General features: G+C 40.6%; 1 protein-coding gene across 6 annotated transcripts in view; it reads left to right on the forward strand.

Moving 5' to 3' along the window:
• Positions 1 to 20,362, forward strand: part of LOC113889636 (guanylate-binding protein 2-like) — an 83,318-nt gene that overhangs the window by 14,859 nt on the left and 48,097 nt on the right. For 4 of the 6 annotated variants that reach the window (XM_027536606.1, XM_027536603.1, XM_027536605.1 and 1 more), the window contains exons 6-11: positions 576 to 772; positions 1,116 to 1,358; positions 3,907 to 4,187; positions 5,582 to 5,794; positions 8,188 to 8,290; positions 9,060 to 9,238. In XM_027536606.1, coding sequence (XP_027392407.1) covers positions 576 to 772; positions 1,116 to 1,358; positions 3,907 to 4,187; positions 5,582 to 5,794; positions 8,188 to 8,290; positions 9,060 to 9,238 — 1,216 coding nt within the window. Of the gene's footprint in view, positions 1 to 575; positions 773 to 1,115; positions 1,359 to 3,906; positions 4,188 to 5,581; positions 5,795 to 8,187; positions 8,291 to 9,059; positions 9,239 to 10,201; positions 11,749 to 20,362 lie in introns of those variants that run through there. The other 2 variants (XM_027536608.1, XM_027536607.1) reach the window with 2 other exon arrangements.

Here is a 20,362-nt window from a genome sequence, read left to right on the forward strand (position 1 = left end):
CATAAACCAGCACCATGCACAGATACACACAGTTATTCTCTAAAGTTTAGCTGAGGTTCATTTTTCTTCAAGGCAACTATTATCAGTATCTCAGGTTTATTATATATTTGTTTACTTGTTTATCATCTGTCCCCCTCACCAGAATGTGTGTGTGTGTGTGTGTGTATTAGTCCCTCAGTCGTGTCCTACTCTTTGTGACCCCGTAGACTGTAGCCAGACAGGCTCCTCTGGCCATGGAATTCTCCAGGCAAGAATACTGGAGTGGGTTGCCATTCCATTCTCCAGGGAATCTTCATAATCCAGTAATCATACCTGGGTCTCCTGCAATGCAAGCAGATTCTTTACCTTCTGAGCCACCAGGGAAGCCCTCACTAGAATGTAGATGGTAGCATTTTCTCACTCATAGCAATGTTATTTGTCCCTGGGACAGTTCCTGGTTTATAGTAATTGCTCAATAAATGTTTGTGGAATGAATGAATGAGCTAATCAAGAAAAATTATTTTAGATATTTGGGGAACAGTATAGCATAAAAAGTGCTACTCCTTTTCTGCAGTTTTCCTATATTAGCATCCCAGCTATGTGACAGAGCTGACACGTCGAATCAGGGCAAAATCCTCGCCTGATAAACATGAGGTCCTAGACTCAGCCAACTTTGTGAGCTTTTTTCCAGACTTTGTGTGGACTCTGAGAGATTTCTCCCTGGAGCTGGTAGCAGATGGACAACCCATCACTGCTGATGAGTACCTGGAGTATTCACTGAAGCTAAAACAAGGTTATTGGGACTCATGGTTGGCAAACAAAAAAAGAGAAAACAGTATCAGAATGACCATTTCAGTGCAGATGCTGAAAATTATAATTTTATAACTTTGTTATCCTGGCTATTCTATTAGAGGAAATGAAACGTTTCTTAGATAAATCAGTGCAATCTAATTTTAAGTTACTTCCTTCTTGGAGAAGGAAAGAAATTTCATTTCTCTACCCCTTTAATTATTGGGTCTGATCCATGATTAGTTAATTTTTACCTCTTTATATAGGATTTGTGCAAATTACAAAATTGAAGGGTATATATTTCAAGTACCCTGAATTTGTAAAACCTCTGATTTTCTTTCCTCTAGGAAATGATAAAAAAACTAAAAACTTTAATGAACCTCGGTTATGTATCCGAAAGTTCTTCCCAGAGAAAAAGTGCTTCATCTTTGATCGCCCTGCTCATAGGAAGTACCTCATCCACCTGGAGCAGCTACAAGAGGAAGATTTGAACCCTAAATTCAGAGAACAAGTTGCAGACTTCTGCTTCTACATCCTCAGCCATTCCAAGGCCAAGACTCTCTCAGGCGGTATCACAGTCAATGGGCCTCGTGAGTCCCTCTTACTCTCTTTCCTTACCTGGACTTTCCTACTGGCATTATGAACAATACAAGTGGGAGGCATGAGAATTACTTCTGACAAATACAGAGTCTAATGATGCCAAGGAAAATACACTGCAAGGGTCACATTGTGAATTTTACATATGAACTAAAACTATTTCTGGCATTATCTAATATTCACATGAGTCAGATGAATAAAGAAAAAGACCTAGAATCTAATCCTGGTGTAGTAAGCTTCTCCACCAACTTCTCAACTCCATTTTTATGAAATTCCTTCCAGGAGAGGTGTATTATTGACAAAGTCAGGAAAAGGCAAATATTCCATGTATGTGAGGCTTTGCTTCTCACCTTAACACAATTCTTTTGTTAATCAATGCAAAAATGTGTGATTAGGCACTCTGATTAGGAGTGCCTACCATGTACCAACCACTGGGCATAATCTCCATTCCAACATGATGGGAACAAAAGGTACTTAAACAATTTATGTAACCCTAATGATTAAACACTGATAAGTACAGGGAACCATACCTGAAAGGACCTGTGGGTGACTTCAAGGAGGTTAAAGTCTGAGCCCAGTGAAACGATCTTGAGGAATGACAGGCAAAGAGGTAAAGATATGTAATTTATGTTTCATACAGTCCTTCAGAATGTTTTATAGATAACGTGTTAGAGGGATGTGCATGAAGCAACAAGAAGATGAATGGTACTTGAAATATTTTATAATAAATGGTGACTATGTAGGCTAAGATAGTAGCAATAGAGACTGTCAAAATTAACAGAATCCTCACATATTTTGAATATCAAATCCATAAATTTTGATGATGGAAGGCATGTGTGTGTGTGGAAGTAATGATATGGCAGTGTTAAGCTTAACTCCAGGATTCTGAGCTTAAGCAACTACTTGAACAGATGTTATTTACTAAAAGAAATATCTGGAATAGTTTTCCAGAATGGATGAAGTTGTTTAGATCTGGATTATTTAGTATTGATTTTCCTTCCTGCCAATGCAGGAGGCAATGAGGCTTGAGTTCAACCACTTGGGTTGGGAAGATCCCCTGGTGGAGGAAATGGCAACCCACACCAGTATTCTTGCCTAGAGAATCCCATGGACAGAGGACTCTGGCAGGGTCCAGTCCATAGGGTCACAAAAAGTCAGACATGACTGAAGTGACTTAGCACACATGCATATAAGTGATATCATATGATATTTGTCTTTCACTGTTTGATTATTTCATTTAGTGTGAGAATCTCTAGGCCCATTTATATTGCTGCAAAGCACATTATTTCATTTTTATGGCTGGGTAATATTCCATTATATATATGTACCATATCTTCTTTATCCATTCATTGTTCATGGACATTTGGTTGCTTCTATGTCCTGACTGGGGCTTCCCTGGTGGCTCAGTGGTAAAGAATCCACCTGTAGTGTGGGAGACCTAGGTTTGATCCCTGAGTCAGGAAGATTCCCCTGGAGGAGGGTACAGCAACCCACTCCAGTATTCATGTCTGGAGAATCCCATGGACAGAGGGGTCTTGTGGGCTACAATCCATAGTGTCTCAGACTCAGACATGACTAAAGTGACTGAGCATGCATGCGTGTTCTGACTACTATAAATAGTGCTTCTATTAAGATTGGTGTGCATGCATCTTTTCATATAATAGTTTTCTCTGTATATATGCCCAAGATTAGGATTTCAGGGTCATAAGAGGACTCTGTTTTTCATTTTTTAGGGAACCTCCGTAATGTTCTCCATAGTGACTACATCAATTTACACTCCCACCAACAGTGTATGAGGGCCACCTTTTCTTCGCACCCTCTCCAGCATTTGCTATTTGTAGACCTTTGAACAATGGCATTCTGACCAGTATGAGGTGATAGCTTATTGTAGTCAAGAACTAGTAGTTGTAGGGCCACAAACCACTCCAGTTTCCCAAGGCTGCGATTTCCTGGTATGTAAGACTTTCAGTGTTAAAACCAGGATTCCCTGGCAAACTTGGATGAATTGATCACACTGCATGGAGCTCTGATGAAAGAATATCTAGGAAGACTCTCTTATTTAGGCCAGACCCAGAACTAGTGAGATGCATCACATGTACACTTACATTTACACACACAAGTGCTTGTGTACATTAAAATGTCTCCTTGACCTTTATACTAGTTAGAATTGAGAAAGGAAGAGGAACTCATTAAAAAAAGAAGGGAGATTCAGGAAGGCTAAGAAAAGATTAAGACTTACCATTTTGTCTGCAAAATATCCTTACTCTAACCCATTCATTCCAATAGCTTCCATTTAGGTGAAGGAAGAAGGAGGAAAGGGAAGCTTTGAACTATTCTGAACCTAGAGGGTAGCAAAATATCCCATCACAATTCTTCTTAAAAATTCTTAAAACTACTGTTTGTAACACTGGAAAAGCATAAAAAGTGCACTATCAGTTGACTCAGAATGATTAAATTTGCATGCTCAGGACTAAACTAACACAGCTTGTTCCTCTGTCTCACCAACTCTTAGTCACTGTTTTTTTAAATTCCCTTTCATAGGTCTAGAGAGCCTGGTGCTGACCTATGTCAATTCCATCAGCAGTGGGGATCTGCCCTGCATGGAGAGTGCAGTCCTGGCCTTGGCTGAGATCGAGAACTTGGCTGCAGTGCAAAAGGCCATTGCCCACTATGACCAGCAGATGGACCAGAAGCTGAAGTTGCCCACGGAAACCCTCCAGGAACTGCTGGACCTGCACAGGGCCACTGAGAAAGAGGCCATTGAAGTCTTCATGAAGAACTGTTTCAAGGATGTGGACCAAGTGTTTCAGAAAAAATTAGGGGTATGTTTGCTATTCTGGTTAATGAGAGGAAGAAAAATCTGGGCCTTTCTCTTTTTTGTTTTTAATTGGAAGATAATTGCTTTACAATATTGTATTGGTTTCTTCCATACAACAATGTGAATAAGCCTTTCTTGCTATAAGTAGTCCTCCCAGACCCAAGGATAGCAGCCCTCAGTTATACTCATTTGCCCTCTTTACTAAAAGAACAGACTGTTCTTAGCCTTAGTCCTGGAGACTATGGTACCACGACCAACTATGGTTATTAAAAATATCCTCATCTATTAATCTCTACCCTATAGATGTCATATTTTAATCAAACAAGTAAACTGTAACACTGTATTTACTTAAGATTATTTTAATTTATTTTTTAATTTAGAGTTAGTCAAAGACACAGTGCTTTCATATTCCCTGCTAATAATATAGGAGGATTTGCTTCTTTGGAAAAACCTAAAAACTTATTGTGTTTAATGTAAAGCAACAACAAATATTCAGAAAGACAAGAAAGAGAAATCAATCATTAGCATGCTATTTGAGGACTCAGGTCTGAGTTCTTCTAAATTAAGGAAGGATTGTTGTATGACAAACTATCATTTGACAGATGACAATTCCTTCCCTGACTTGTAGGGCAGAATTTTACAAATCATACCTTCCTGCTTTCAAAGGTTCTGATGAAACTAAATAGTAAAGGTCAGCAGGCTCTGGATGTCTTTCTAGACCAAAGAAACATGTGAATTCTCTTCTATAATTGAATGTAGGTAAAAATACTGTTCTGTAGGCTTTCTCCATACAGACATTAACTGCAGTACAATCTCCATTACCTTCATTAGCCTTTTATTGAGAAAATATGCAAAAGTACTATTATTTTAAAGAACATATCACTAATCATTGACCCTTTTGAGCACTTACAGAGAAATCACTGGGCTTAACACTTTATACCACTGCATATAATCCTGACAGGGTATCTATGAGATGGATACAATTTCCTGTGTTTTACCAACAAAGAAATCTCATTTCATGAAGATTGAGTGTCACTAAGTCACAAATTGGCAGAACCAGGAACTTCCTGCAGGCCTATCATACTGGACAATTGTGTGGTAAACTGTTAGGAACTTAAAAATAGAACTTTCAAATGAGCAGTGTTTATGCTTTGAGAATCATTCTCTGAAGCTAAAAAACCATAGGGAAAAAAGCTTCACATAAACACAAAGAGAAGTAGATGCATTTTTAAAACCAGCATTCTATTGAAGAGTTGTCTAGACTCTCCCAACATGGTGAGGGCTGTGTTATATTTATGTGCCACATTCTCTGCAGGAGAAGCATTTCCCAGTAATCCACATTGGTTCACATTCTCATCATTGCTCACGGTGCCATTTGTGCTATTTTTCACCTCACAGGACAAGTTAGAAGCAAAACTAGATGACTTTTGTAAACAGAACATGAAAGCATCCTCAGATTACTGCATGGCTTTAATTCAGGACATTTGTCATCCTCTATATGAAGATGTGAAGCAGGGAACATTTTTTAAACCAGGAGCTTATTATTTATTTATTAAGAAGATGAATGAGCCGAAGAATAAGTACCACCAGGTCCCCAGAAAGGGGGTACAGGTAAAGTACAAACTGATCACCTTTTCTGGGGCCTCGCTGAAGTGACTCTTTCAAACTACAGTGGGAACAACAAAAATGCAATGGGTAAATGGTGCCTGTGGCTTTCAAGACTATTCACTGGTTTACTCAGTAGGACAGACTACCATGAGGTGAAGAGCAGATTCATCCCATGGTGGTGCTTCTTGGAGGCACAGATGGGAGCCCTCAAAGACTCTTGCAGAATTTATTCAATAATTTAGTCATTCTATCATCCAACAATTCTCTACTCAGGCCTAACAATATGTCTATAACTGGGATTGCTGCTGCTGCTGCTAAGTTGCTTCAGTCGTGTCTGACTCTGTGCGACCCCATAGACGGCAACCCACCAGGCTCCCCCGCCCCAGGGATTCTCCAGGCAAGAACACTGGCTGCCGCTGCTAAGTCACTTCAGTCGTGTCCGACTCTGTGTGACCCCATAGACGGCAGCCCACTAGGCTCCCCCGTCCCTGGGATTTTCCAGGCAAGAACACTGGAGTGGGTTGCCATTTCCTTCTCCAGTGCATGAAAGTGAAAAGTGAAAGTGAAGTTTCTCAGTGTCCGACTCTCCGTGACTCCATGGGCTGCAGCCTATCAGGCTTCTCCGTCCATGGGATTTTCCAGGCAAAAGTACTGGAGTGGGGTGCCATTGCCTTCTCCAATAACTGGGATTAGTGCAGTTTAAAAACAAGCAAGTTCTTTCAAACTATTCATCAGCAATCAACAAAGTATAGCTTACAGCAAATCTAATAATAGTAACAATTCACATATAGACCTTATTTTGTGTTAGGAAACAAATGGGCTTAACTCATTCAATCCTCACAAGAGCACTATGAAGTACATGATATCAATGTCCTCATTTTATAAATAAGAAAACTGAAGGAAGTGAAATAACTCACTTCAGATGTACAGGTAATAAGTGGTACAGCTGAAATGGAAACACTAATAGGAAACTCTGGGCTCATAAGTATGCTTCTGTGCCAGTATATTCAGGTTATATCAGTTAGAATTAGGTTTGGGCACATATTATTTAAAAAAAAAGCAAGAGTGTCTTAAGAACACAAAAGTTTCTTTCTCTCTTATATACAAGAAGTAAGGCAGAGGGGTCCAGGCTGCTATCATAAATCCACAATCATGCTGTTCCCAGACTCTTTCCTGTTCTGCTCCAGCACCTTAGCACCCAGCCTCCATCTTCAAGGTCAATTCATGGTGTAAGATGGCTGTTGGAGTTTCACCCATTCCTTCCATATTACAGATGGGAAGAAAGGGGGAAAACAGAAGAGCAAAAGGTCTCTGGATCGACTCTCTTTAAGGCTTTTCCATAAGTGGTATTAGCCAAATTTTAATCATATGGCCACCTCCAGCTACCAGGGAGGTTGACTAAAAAAATGCTGTGTTTTATCATGGCCTTTGATGTGCCCTGATTGGAAAAAAAAAAAAAAAATAGGTTCTATTACTAAGAACAAAGGGGAGAAAAATATTAGGGTGACTCTAGAAGCTGCTATCATAGAGATAAACATTGCCCTGAAGGAAAATAAAGTAGGGTACAGGCCTAGGAGAGGAAGGGAACATGGTCCTATTTTATATGTAGGATTTTAGAGAGGGCCTCTCTGGTGAGATGCTGTTTCAACAGTCTTCAAGGAAGTCAGGAAGTAAGCCAAGCGAGCATCTAGAAGAAGATAATTTCAAACGACAGAAAATCCCAGAAGGATGAATTGGTTTATGTCCAACAAATGTGGCAAGAGGGCAATGAGCAAAGAAAGAGATGGCAGGAGGTGAGGTCAGAGAGATGCTCAAGGCCAGAGGTTAACCAGGTAGTATCCTTGAGGGCCCTGAGAGCAGTTTCAGTTTTACTTGAAAAGAGCTGGAAAATCAGCAGAGGATTTGGTGCATCAGAGTGAGTAATCTTTCTTAAAGTGATACAATGCTAGCTGCTCTCAGGAAATCAGACTGTAGGGGAGCAAGAGTAGAAGGAAGTAGGGAGACCAATTATGAAGCTAATACCATGGTCCAGGCAAGAAGAGATACTATCCTGGACTGGTGTGTTTGGGAGAAATAGGTTGCAACCGATGGGCTCTTGCTGGTTTTATTTTGAATCCAAAGCAAATACCATTAGCTGATGTAAAGAACAGCCATAAGGTTCGTAATCTATGCAATTAGAAGACCAGCTTTACTGATTACATTTCTAACATTGGGGTGACTGAAAATGAAGCAAATTTGAGGATGGATCTAGAGTTGGATTTTAAGCCAGTTTGAAATAGTATTCATTAATAAATTCTAAAATGGGTAAAATGAAATTGAATTGGAACATGTACTGCCAGGTTTTCCTTTAACCCATAGTCTCTATTTCCTAATTTTAACTTGGTCTGCATCAATAGACAGGAGAGACACTGAGGAAATATTTGGATTCCAAAGAGGATGTGGCTGATGCACTTCTACAGATTGATCAGTTGCTGACAGAAAAGGAAAAAGAGATTGAAGGTGAGAACAGCTGAAAACACTGCTGCTGCTAAGTTGCTTCAGTCGTGTCCGACTCTGTGTGACCCCATAGATGGCAGCCCACCAGGCTCCCCTGTCCCTGGGATTCTCCAGGCAAGAACACTGGAGTGGGTTGCCATTTCCTTCTCCAATGCAAGAAAGTGAAAAGTGAAAGTGAAGTCGCTCAGTCGTGTCCGACCCTCAGCGACCCCATGGACTGCAGCCTACCCGGCTCCTCCATCCATGGGATTTTCCAGGCAAGAGGGCTGGAGTGAGGTGCCATTGCCCTCTCCGTGAAAACACTCTAGATAGTTAGAAAGCCCCAGAAATGTTCATGTTAGCCACATCGATCCACCTGAAATATTACTATAGTGCAAAAAAAGCAAGTATATTTCATATTTTTAAAGGATTCTTTACTTATCCAATATTTATGTTAAGCTGTCTTCTGATTTATTCTTGTTGTTTAGTCACTAATTTATGTCCAACTCTCTTGCAACCCTGTGGACTGTAGCCTGCCAGGCTCCTCTGCCCATGGGATTCTCCAGGCAAGAACACTGGAGTGGGTTGCCATGCCCTCCTCTAGGGGATCTCCACCAAGGGATCAAACTCACATCTCCTGCATTGGCAGTCAGATTCTGATTGTTCATTGCAAAAATAAACACAAGAGGCTTTCTTCATGAGATAAGCAAACAAGTAAAAAGGGTGAAAGCAGAAATAAAGCTATAAAATGAATTAAGATTATCATATTTCTCTGCTTATTTTTCTTCTTAAGTGGAACGTATGAAGTATGAAGCTGCAAACAAAATCTTAGAGGAAATGCAAAAGAAGAATGAACAGATGATGCGAGAAAAAGAAGCGAGTTATCAAGAACATGTGAAGCAACTGACTGAGAAGATGGAAAAGGAGAGGGCCCAGTTAATAGCAGAACAAGAGAGGGTTCTAGCCCTTCAGGTATTCAATTGTGGCATCTCCATTCTATCTTCCACTGTGCTGAATCAAAAGCTCTTAGAAGTTAGAGCATTATATCAGTTTAAGGACTGTTCTAGCCCAAACACTAGTAGACACTTCATTTCCTTACTGCTTCTACCCCTAACCATCTCTGGTTATTGAAGTCTATCTTGTTGTTTAGTCGCTAAGTGGTGCCCGACCCCTTTTGGACCCCATGGACTCTAGCCTACCAGACTCCTCTGTCCATGGGATTTTCCAGACAAGAATACTGGAGTGGGTTGCCGTTTCCTTTTCCAGGGGATCTTCCCGACCCAGGTCTCCTGCATTTCAGGCAGATTCTCTACCATCTGAGCCACCAGGAGATTCCATATCGTACCATGAACCACATACCCAGGCTACTAGTTTCTTCCTGATCTCTGGGCTGTTCTCCAACTCTATGCTGAGTCGGGATGTCTACCCTGTAATAGAGCATGGACCAGTGTAGGCTTTACCTCCTGAACTTATTTCTGTTATCTCTGCTACAAAAATTTGGAGATTTGTACTAAATTCCCTGATCAAACACCTCCTGTGATTCTGAATTTTGTAGTAACCTTCCTATATTGTCTCTTCATCTTCCTTGCCTTCTTAGATATACATTTGGGAGTTCGTGTGATATAGAGCTGAGATAGAAAAGGACAGTTTTTCTTTAAAGACTGTTGTTTCAGGTTGAAGGAGGTAAAAAATTAATTCTAGGGGTCACTAATATTTTAGAAACCATAAGAGAAGAATATTTCTGAAGATAAATAAGTCCCAGAAAAATTTTGATAGTAGATTCAAGAAAGAGGGATATAATGAAAATTAAAGGAAGAAAAGATTTCAAAAAGAAGTTTCACAACCCATGAGGGATTAATACAGATATAATTTAGCAAATGTGGGAAATGTTTTAAGTTGTGTGTGTTCAGTCTCCACTTTCCCTTTTGGGAACAGGGATGGCTTCTCCATGAGGGATTCCAAAAGGAAAGCATGAAACTTCAGGAAGAGATTGTAGCCCTCCAGAAGAAACAGGAAGAATCATCATCATGTAATAGTCTCTAAAAACCTAAGGACCATAATTTCCTAACCAGCTTCTATCTGTTAAGAACAAGTTAAATGAGCAACTTCAAGATGTCAAACAATTGCCACTAATCTTGAAGTCATAAGATGCATTTTCACTGAGGCTTAAAGTTTGCAAAGATGAAATAAAATGTGAAGGCAGTGTTTAACCTACAGAAGAATTCAATTCATGATTAAATATAGTATAAATGACTAGTATGATACCTCAGTAGAACCTATGTTTGAAATCATGCATATTGATTCTACAGAGACTTTTAATTGTGTAATTGGGATACATTTACATTGAATTTGGGGATATCAGAGATGTTCTATTCAGTGTAGACTGTTTCCCCATACATAAACCACCCCTCTAGATAGTCTCAGCTCCATGGTCTTATTCAAGGATTTACTTTGGTACTGGGATGGAGTTGGAGTGTTGTATACACAGGAATAGTCTGACGGGAGTGTACAAAGTCACGAAGCACAGTTAGCATCACTCCTGCCAAGTGGTCACTAGGTCACGTGACGGCTTCCAATAAGGGAGACCTGGAACAATTAACTTCAGGGTGCAGACAGTGTTCAATTCTCCATTGGGTGGAGGCTGCATTGCTGTGGTCACTGATGGGATTCCTGAACACTGATAGGGGCATTACTTGCACCTGTGTGAAACGGATATATGAGTGGATGTTCAACCTTCTTTGTCTAGAGAATCCCTCTAGATAATTACTGCCCCATTTCCAGGCCACACAATGTATCTCTATTTTACTCTTCTTTTCTTAGTTCCCTTCACCCACAGTTCCAAGAATAACTTCTACAATCACAAAAAGGAAACATTAGCTCAAAATTCCTTTCTATTCCTCTGAGAGTCATAACTATTAATTCTTCAAAACCTTACCTAACTCCATTTTTCTTTCTTCCTGTTTGCTATGACATCACAGCCTGGGAACCACTCAAGGCAAATATCTAGTATGGAAGGACAAGAAACAAGAAAAATAAAAATAATTAATTAATACAAAAAAAATATTAACCTACCACAGTTGTCTTAGGACATCACTTAAGGTTCTCACTGCAACAAATAGTATCTTCTCAGTAACTTAAAAGGAAGATGATTTTTAAGCCTGGTAGGTAGCAGACAGATTCTCCAAGATGGTAAGGGAGTCAAACTCTACTGATCTTTCACCAAGAATAATATCAACCACATGGGAAGGCATCTCAAAAGAAAACAGCACATCCATTACCACCTGGTACAGTGATCTCCAGATCACAAGTCAGATGCTCTACCAATGTCAGCTGTACGTATTGGATGCTTCCACCTTTATATCTGAAGTAAATAAACCCCCCATGATAAGTTGCACTGAGGGTTGCTATGTCTCCATCTTGGGCTTCCCTAGTGGCTCAGCTGGTAAAGAATTCACCTGCAATGCAGGACACCTGGGTTCAATCCCTAGGTTGGGAAAGTCCCTTGGAGAAGGGAATGTCTACCCACTCCAGTATTATGGCCTGGAGAATTCCATGGAATGTATAGTCCATGGGGTCAAGGATATGGCAACTCACTCCAGTATTCTTGCCTGGAAAATCCTATGGATGGAGGAGCCTGGAAGTCTAAAGTCCATGGGGTCACAAAGAGTTGGGTATGACTGAGTGACTTCACTTCACTTCATGTCTCCATCTCAATCTCACAAAAGTGTACCTGCTTGGCAGAATAAAATTATATGCCTCCCCACTGGAATCTGGAAATGAGAGTTGTCTATTTTCCACTTGGGAAACTATAGTCTCATAATGTGATCCCTTTCCATCCATGTTAGTGTCAACTGATTCTTTAGGTAGATTTCTGGAGATACATACTATGTTAGAAATAATGATAATAACCCAATAGTATTATCACATACATCACATACAATGTGATTAAAAAATTTTTTTTCTTTACCATGATCTCAATATTCTTTTTAACTTTTCCTCTGTTGTTTTGTACATAAAGCCTTATATTTCATGTACAAATCCCACTTGGTTGTATTATATGTATTATTCTTTGTAGACATTACTGTATTCAATTTTCTAATATTTTCTTGAGAGTTTTGGCATCTTTATTCCTGAGAAATGTTTGTGTGATTTTCTTTTCTTGTAATGCCTTTGCATGGCTTTGGTGTTAGGGTAAGGTTGATCTGACAGAATGAGCCAGTAATATTTCTCTGCTTCTATTTTCTGAAGGGGACTGTGTAAAATTCACATGATTTCTTCTTTAAATGTTGGGTAGAATCCACCATTGAACTCATCTGAGCATGATGCTTTTTGCTTTGAGACGGACCGTACAGAAGCATGGCCGAGAGGAGCTACCCCTAGCCCAAGGTCAGGGGTGGTGGCTGAGAGGAGCTCCCCACGCCCGAGGTCAGGGGCACTGGCTGAGAGGAGCAACCCCACTTCCAAGGAGTGGTGGCGGCATGGGCGCAGGAGGGCCAAGAGGAGCTACTCCACATCCAAGGTCAGGAGGGTGGCTGTGAGGAGATACCCCTTGTCCAAGGTAAGGAGCAGTGGCTGCGCTTTGTTGGAGCAGCTGTGAACAGATAAGAAACCCAAGTAAGATGACAGGCATTGCAAGAGGGCATCAGAGGGCAGACACACTGAAACCATAATCACAGAAAACTAGTCAGTCTAATCACATGGACCACAGCCTAGTCTAACTCAATGAAACTAAGCCATGCTGTATGGGGCCATCCAAGATTGGGGGGGGGGGCATGGTGGAGAGGTCTGAAAGAATGTGGCCCGCTGGAGAAGGGAATGGCAAACCACTTCAGTATTCTTGCCTTGAGAACCCCATGAACAGTATGAAAATGCAAAATGATAGGATACTGAAAGAGGAACTCCCCAGGTCAGTAGGTGCCCAATAAGCTACTGGAGATCAGTGGAGAAATAAATCCAGAAAGAATGAAGGGATGGAGCCAAAGCAAAAACAATACCCAGTTGTGGATGTGACTGGTGATAGAAGCAAGAACCGATGCTGTAAAGAGCAATATTGCATAGGAACCTGGAGTGTCAGGTCCATGAATCAAGGCAAGTTGCAAGTGGTCAAATAGAAGGCAAGAGTGAACGTTAATATTCTAGGAATCAGCAAATTAAAATGGACTGGAATGGGTGAATTTAACTCAGATGACCATTATATCTACTACTGTGGGCAGGAATCTCTTAGAAGAAACGGGGTAGCCATAACGGTCACCAAAAGAGTTCAAAATGCAGTACTTGGATGCAATCTCAAAAACGACAGAATGATCTCTGTTCATTTCCAAGGCAAACCACTCAATATTACAGTAATCCAAGTATATGCCCCAACCAGTAATGCTGAATAAGCTGAAGATGTTCTATGAAGACCTCCAAGACCTTTTAGAACTCACACCCAAAAAAGATGTCCTTTTCATTATAGGGGACTGGAATGCAAAAGTAGAAGTCAAGAAATACCTGGGGTAATAGGCAAATTTGGCCTTGGAATATGGAATGAGGCAGGGCAAAGTCTAATAGAGTTTTGCCAACAGAAGGCATTGGTCATAGCAAACACCCTCTTCCAACAACACAAGAGAAGACTCTATACATGGACATCACCAGATGGTCAATACCGAAATCAGATTGATTATATTCTTTGCATCCGAAGATGGAGAAGCTCTATACAGTCAGGAAAACAAACCCAGGAGCTGACTGTGGCTCAGATCATGAACTCCTTATTGCCAAATTCAGACTTAAATTGAAGAAAGTAGGGAAAACTACTACACCATTCAGGAATGACCTAAATCAAATTCCTTATGTATATACAGTGGAAGTGAGAAATAGATTTTAGGGACTAGATCTGATAGACATAGTGCCTGACGAACTATGGATGGAATTAGTGACATTGTACAGGAGACAGGGATCAAGATCATCCCCATGGAAAAGAAATGCAAAAAAGCAAAATGGCTGTCTTAGAAGGCCTTACAAGAAACTGTGAAAAGAAGAGAAGTGAAAAGCAAAAGAGAAAAGGAAAGATAAAGCATCTGAATGCAGAGTTCCAAAGAATAGCAAGGAGAGATAAGAAAGCCTTCCTCAGTGATCAATGCAAAGAAATAGAGGAAAATAACAGAATGGGAAAGACTAGAGATCTCTTCAAGAAAAATTAGAGATACCAAGGGAATATTTCACGCAAAGATGGGCTCGATAAAGGACAGAAATGGTAGGGACCTAACAGATGCAGAAGATATTAAGAAGAGGTGGCAAGAATACACAGAAGAACTGTACAAAAAAGAGCTTCATGACTAAGATAATCACGATGGTGTGTTCACTCACCTAGAGCCAGACATCCTGGAATGTGAAGTCAAGTGGGCCTTAGAAAGCATTACTACAAACAAAGCTAGTGAAGGTGATGGAATTCTAGTTGAGTTATTTCAAATCCTGGAAGATGATGCTGTGAAAGTGCTGCACTCAATATGCCAGCAAATTTGGAAGACTCAGCAGTGGCCACAGGACTGGAAAAGGTCAGTTTTCATTCCAATCCCAAAGAAAGGCAATGCCAAAGAATGCTCAAACTGCTGTACAGTTGCACTCATCTCACACACTAGTAAGGTAATGCTCAAAATTCTCCAAGCCAGGCTTCAGCAGTATGGGAACTGTGAACTTCCTGATGTTCAAGCTGGTTTTAGAAAAGGCAGAGGAACCAGAGATCAAATTGCCAACATCTCCTGGATCATGGAAAACTGCTTTATTGACTATGCCAAAGCCTTTTACTGTGTGGATTACAATAAACTGTGGAAAATTCTGAAAGAGATGGGAATACCAGACCACCTGACCTGCCTCTTGAGAAATCTGTATGCAGGTCAGGAAGCAACAGTTAGAACTGGACATGGAACAACAGACTGGTTCCAAATAGGAAAAGGAGTACGTCAAGGCTGTGTATTGTCACCCTGCTTATTTAACTTCTATGCAGAGTACATCATGAGAAACGCTGGGCTGGAAGAAGCACAAGCTGGAATCAAGATTGCTGGAAGAAATATTAATAGCCTCAGATACGCAGATGACGCCACCCTTATTGCAGAAAGTGAAGAAAAACTAAACAGCCTCTTGATGAAAGTGAAAGAGGAGAGTAAAAAGGTTGGCTTAAAGCTCAACATTCAGAAAACTAAAATCATGGCATCTGGTCCCATCACTTCATGGCAAATAGATGGGGAAACAGTGGAAACAGTGTCAGACTTTATTTTTTTGGGCTCCGAAATCATTGCAGATGGTGATTGCAGCCATGAAATTAAAAGATGCTTACTCCTTGGAAGGAAAGTTATGACCAACCTAGATAGTATATTGAAAAGCAGAGACATTACTTTGCCAACAAAAGTCCGTCTAGTCAAGGCTATTGTTTTTCCAGTGGTCATGTATGGATGTGATAGTTGGACTGTGAAGAAAGATGAGCGCTGAAGAACTGATGCTTTTGAACTGGGTGTTGGAGAAGACTGAGTCCCTTGGACTGCAAGGAGATCCAACCAGTCCATTCTAAAGGAGATCAGTCCTGGGTGTTCATTGGAAGGACTGATGCTAAAGCTGAAACTCCAGTACTTTGGCCACCTCATGCGAAGAGTTGACTCATTGGAAAAGACTCTGATGCTATGAGGGATTGGGGGCAGGAGGAGAAGGGGACGACAGAGGATGAGATGGCTGGATGGCATCACTGACTCTATGGACATGAGTTTGGGTGAACTCCAGGTGTTGGTGATGGACAGGGAGGCCTGGCGTGCTGTGATTCATGGGGTAGCAAAGAGTCGGACATGACTGAAAAACTGAGCTGAACTGAACTGAGCATGGTACTTTCTGCTTTTAGAGGTTATTAAGTATTGATTGATAAATTTATAAGTCTTATTAAATTGTCTGTTTCTTCTTAAATGAGTTTTGTCAGGAAGTGTCTTCAAGGAATTGGTCCATTTCATTTAGGGTATCAAATTTGTGGATGCAGAGTTGTTCATACTATTTATTGATTATCCTTTTAATGTCCATGATATCTGTACATTGTCCATCCTTAATTTCTGGTAACAGTAATTCACATCATCTCTCTTTTGTCCTTGTTAGCCTTACTAGAGGCTTAATGATTTTGATTTTTTAAAATTTTGTTGATTTTTAAATGATTTCTTGTTTTTAATTTTTAGGAATTTCTACTCTAATTTTAATTATTACTTTTCTTCTGCTTTGAGTTGAATTTGCTCTTCTCTTTCTACTTTCTTATTATGGAAGCTTGGGCTTTTATTTTAAATTTTTCTTCTTTTTTTATATGCACACTCAATATTATAAATGTGTCTTTAAGCTCTGCTTTCACAAAATTCTACAAATTTAGGGAAGTAGTATTTTTATTTTTATTTACCTCAACTCTTTTAAAATTTCTCTTGAGATTCCTCCTTTAACCAATATGTTATTAAGAAGTGTGCTACTCAATCTCCACATATTCAGGAATTTTCCAGCTTTTTCTTACAGATTTCCAGTTTATTCAATTGTGATCTGACAGGAAATATTGTATTACTTCTATTCTTTTAATTTGTTGAGGCATAGTTTATGACCCAGAATGTGATTTACCTTGGCCCATATGAGCTTGAAAAGAATGTATATTCTGCTGATGTTGGATGGAGTAGTCTATAGATGTGAACTGCTTACAGCTGATTTGAGATCCTCTTCAGTTCTACATTGTGTGGCTTCCCAGGTGGCTGAGTGGTAATGAATCCATGTGCGAATGCAGGAGCCACAGGAGACGCAGATTTGATCCCTAGGTTGGGACGATCCCCTGGAGAACGAAATAGCAACACACTCCAGTATTCTTGCCAGGATAATCTCATGGACAGGGGAGCCCGGTGGGCTACAGTTCATGGGGTTGCAAAGAGTCAGATATGTCAGTAATGGTTTTCCACCTACTATATATGTCCATTTCTAACCGAGAGGTGTTGAAACCTTCAAGCCTTCAATGGATTCCTCTGTTTCTCCTCCCTGTTGTGTCAGTTTATGACACACATATTTTGGCACTCTGTGGTTAGGCACAAACACATTGAGGGTTGCAATATCTTCTGGGAAATTTAACCCTTTTATTCGTATGCAATTACCCTCTTTATCCATGATCGTTTTCTTTTTCTGATGTCTACTCTGTCTTCCATAGTTTTCTTTTGTTTAGTGTTAGTATGGCATATGAACCTGGGGATCTGGCAAAGGGACTGAGAACCCCCAGGGAATTTGACCTTGAAGGCCAGTGGTGAAACCATTTACCACAGATTGGGACCCGAAACCCATGTTCTGGGACTTGAAACCAGCAAAACCCTGCTTGGGACTTGAATCCACGTGGCTGGGACTTTTACCCATCCAAATCCCTGCTTGGGACTTGAACCCCCATGGTTGGGACTCAAACCTAGCCCAAACCCATAGTACATGGTTTTAGGACCCAGTGAAACTCAGGTTCTTGATGTCTCATTGCAGAAAGAATTCAGTGAGAGACAAAGTGATAAGAAGTGGATTTATTCAGATACAGAGAGAAACACACTCCACAGACAAGAGTGTGGGCCTTTGTAGAGGCTGAATGAGACCACAAAATATTGCGTGATTAGTTTTTATAGGCTGGGTAATTTAACATGCTAATGAGTGTGAGGATTATTTGAACTATTTTTGGAAAAGGGGAAGAGATTTCCAGGATTTGGGCCACTGCCCATTCCTTGGTCTTTTAACAGTGCCTTGGAACTGTCATGGCACTTCTGGATGTGTCATTTCACTTGTGATTGAGGATCAAGATCTAGTATTGTCTGCCATCATGGTCCCATTTGATTCTAATCAGTTTATGTTGTGTCCTTGGGTGATGTCATTCTTTCAAAAGTTGTGGCCTGCCCCTTTCCCTCCTGTTACAGTGGGATTTGATTACAGCAGTCACACAACACTGGGGAAACAGACTCTTGGAGGGCACAAACAAAACCTTGTGTGCACCATGACCCAGGAGAAAGGAGCACTGACTCCACAAAAGACTGACCCAGACTTGCCTGTAAGTGACCAGGAGTCTTTGGCAGGAGGGTAAGTTGAGAGTGGCCTGTTGCAGAGTCATGGACACTGAATACAACGGTGCCTGCAGGGGACCTTTTGGAGGAGGTCACCATTATCTTCATGACCAGAGGGAGGGAACCCAGCCCCACCCATCAACAGAAAATTGGATTAAAGATTTACTGAGCATGACCCCACCCATCAGAACAAGACCCAGTTTCCCTTTCAGTCAGTCTCTCCCATCAAGAAGCCTCCATAAGCCTCTTATCCTTATCAGTCAGAGGGCAGACAGAGTGAAACCACAGTCACAGAAAACTAATCAAACTGATCACATGGATCACAGCCTTATCTACCTCAATGAAACTATGAGCCATACCATGTAGGGCCACCCAAAATGGATTGGGTCATAGTGGAGAGTTCTGACAAAATGCAGTCCCCTGGAGAATGGAATGGCAAACCATTTCAGTATTCTTGCCTTGAGAACCCAAGAACAATATGAAAAGGAAAAAACATATGACACTGAAGGATGAATTCCCCAGGTCAGTAGGTGCCCAATATGCTACTGGAGAAGAGTGGAGAAATAGCTCCAGAAAGAATGAAGAGATGGAGCCTAAGGGAAAACAACACCCAGTTGTGGATGTGACTGGTCATTGAAGTAAAGACCAATGCTGCAAAGAACAATATAGCATAGGAACCTGGAATGTTAGGTCCATGAATGAAGGCAAATTGGAAGTGATCAAACAGGAGATGGCAAGAATGAACATCGACATTGTAGGATTCAGTGAACTAAAATGGACTGGAATGGGCGAATTTAATTCAGATGGCCATTGTATCTACTACTATGGGCAAGAATCCCTTAGAAGAAATGGAGTAGCCATCATAGTCAGCAAGAGTCTGAAATGCAGCACTTGAGTGCAATCTCAAAAATGACAGAATGATCTCTGTTCATTTCCAAGGCAAACCATTCAATATCACAGTAATCCAAGTCTATGCCCCACCACTAGTGCTGAAAAAGCTGAAGTTGAATGGTTCTATGAAGACCTACAAGGCCTTCTAGAACTAACACCCACAAAGATGTCCTTTTCATCATAGGGGAATAGAATGCAAAAGTAGGAAGTCAAGAGATACCTGGAGTAACAGGCAAATTTGGTCTTAGAGTACAAAATGAAGCAGGAGAAAGGCTAACAGAGTTTTGCCAGAGAAGGCACGGGTCTTAACTAACACCTTCTTCCAACACAAGAGACGACTACATCATCAGATGATCAACACCGAAATCAGATTGATTATATTCTTTGCAGTCAAAGATGGAGAAGCTTTATACAGTCAGCAAAAACAGGACCAGGAGCTGACTGTGGCTCAGATCATGAACTCCTTATTGCCAAATTCAGACTTAAATTGAAGAGAGTAGGGAAAACCTCTAGACCATTCAGGTATGACCTAAGTCAAATCTCTCACAATTATACCGTGGAAGTGACAAATAGATTCAAGGGACTATATCTGATAGACAAAGTGCCTGAAGACCTATGGACAGAGGTTCATGACTCTGTGATCAAGGCAGTGATCAAGACCATCCCCCAAAAAAGAAATTCAAAAAGGCAAAATGGTTGTCAGAAGAGGTCTTACAAATCGCTGAAAAAAGAAGAGAAGTAAAAGGTAAATGAGAAAGGGAAAGATATACTCATTTGAATGCAGAGTTCCAAGGAAGAGCAAGGAGAAATAAAAAAGCCTTCCTTGGTGATCAATGCAAAGAAATAGAGGAAAACAAAAATAATGGGAAAGACTAGATATCTCTTCTAGTCTAGATATCTAGACTAGATATCTCATCTATTGTCCTGAAAGATGATGCTGTGAAAGTGCTGCACTCAAAATGCCGGCAAATTTGAAAACTCAGCAATGGCCACAGGACTGGAAAAGGTCAGTGTTCATTCCAATCCCAAAGAAAGGAAATGCCAAAGAATTCTCAAACTACCACACAATTGCACTCATCTCACATGCTAGTAAAGTAATGCTCAAAATTCTCCAAGCCAGGCTTCAGCAGTATGTGAACCGTGAACT

The sequence above is a fragment of the Bos indicus x Bos taurus genome, chromosome 3 (genome assembly GCF_003369695.1).
Source record: "Bos indicus x Bos taurus breed Angus x Brahman F1 hybrid chromosome 3, Bos_hybrid_MaternalHap_v2.0, whole genome shotgun sequence".
NCBI classification, from domain to species: domain Eukaryota; kingdom Metazoa; phylum Chordata; class Mammalia; order Artiodactyla; family Bovidae; genus Bos; species Bos indicus x Bos taurus.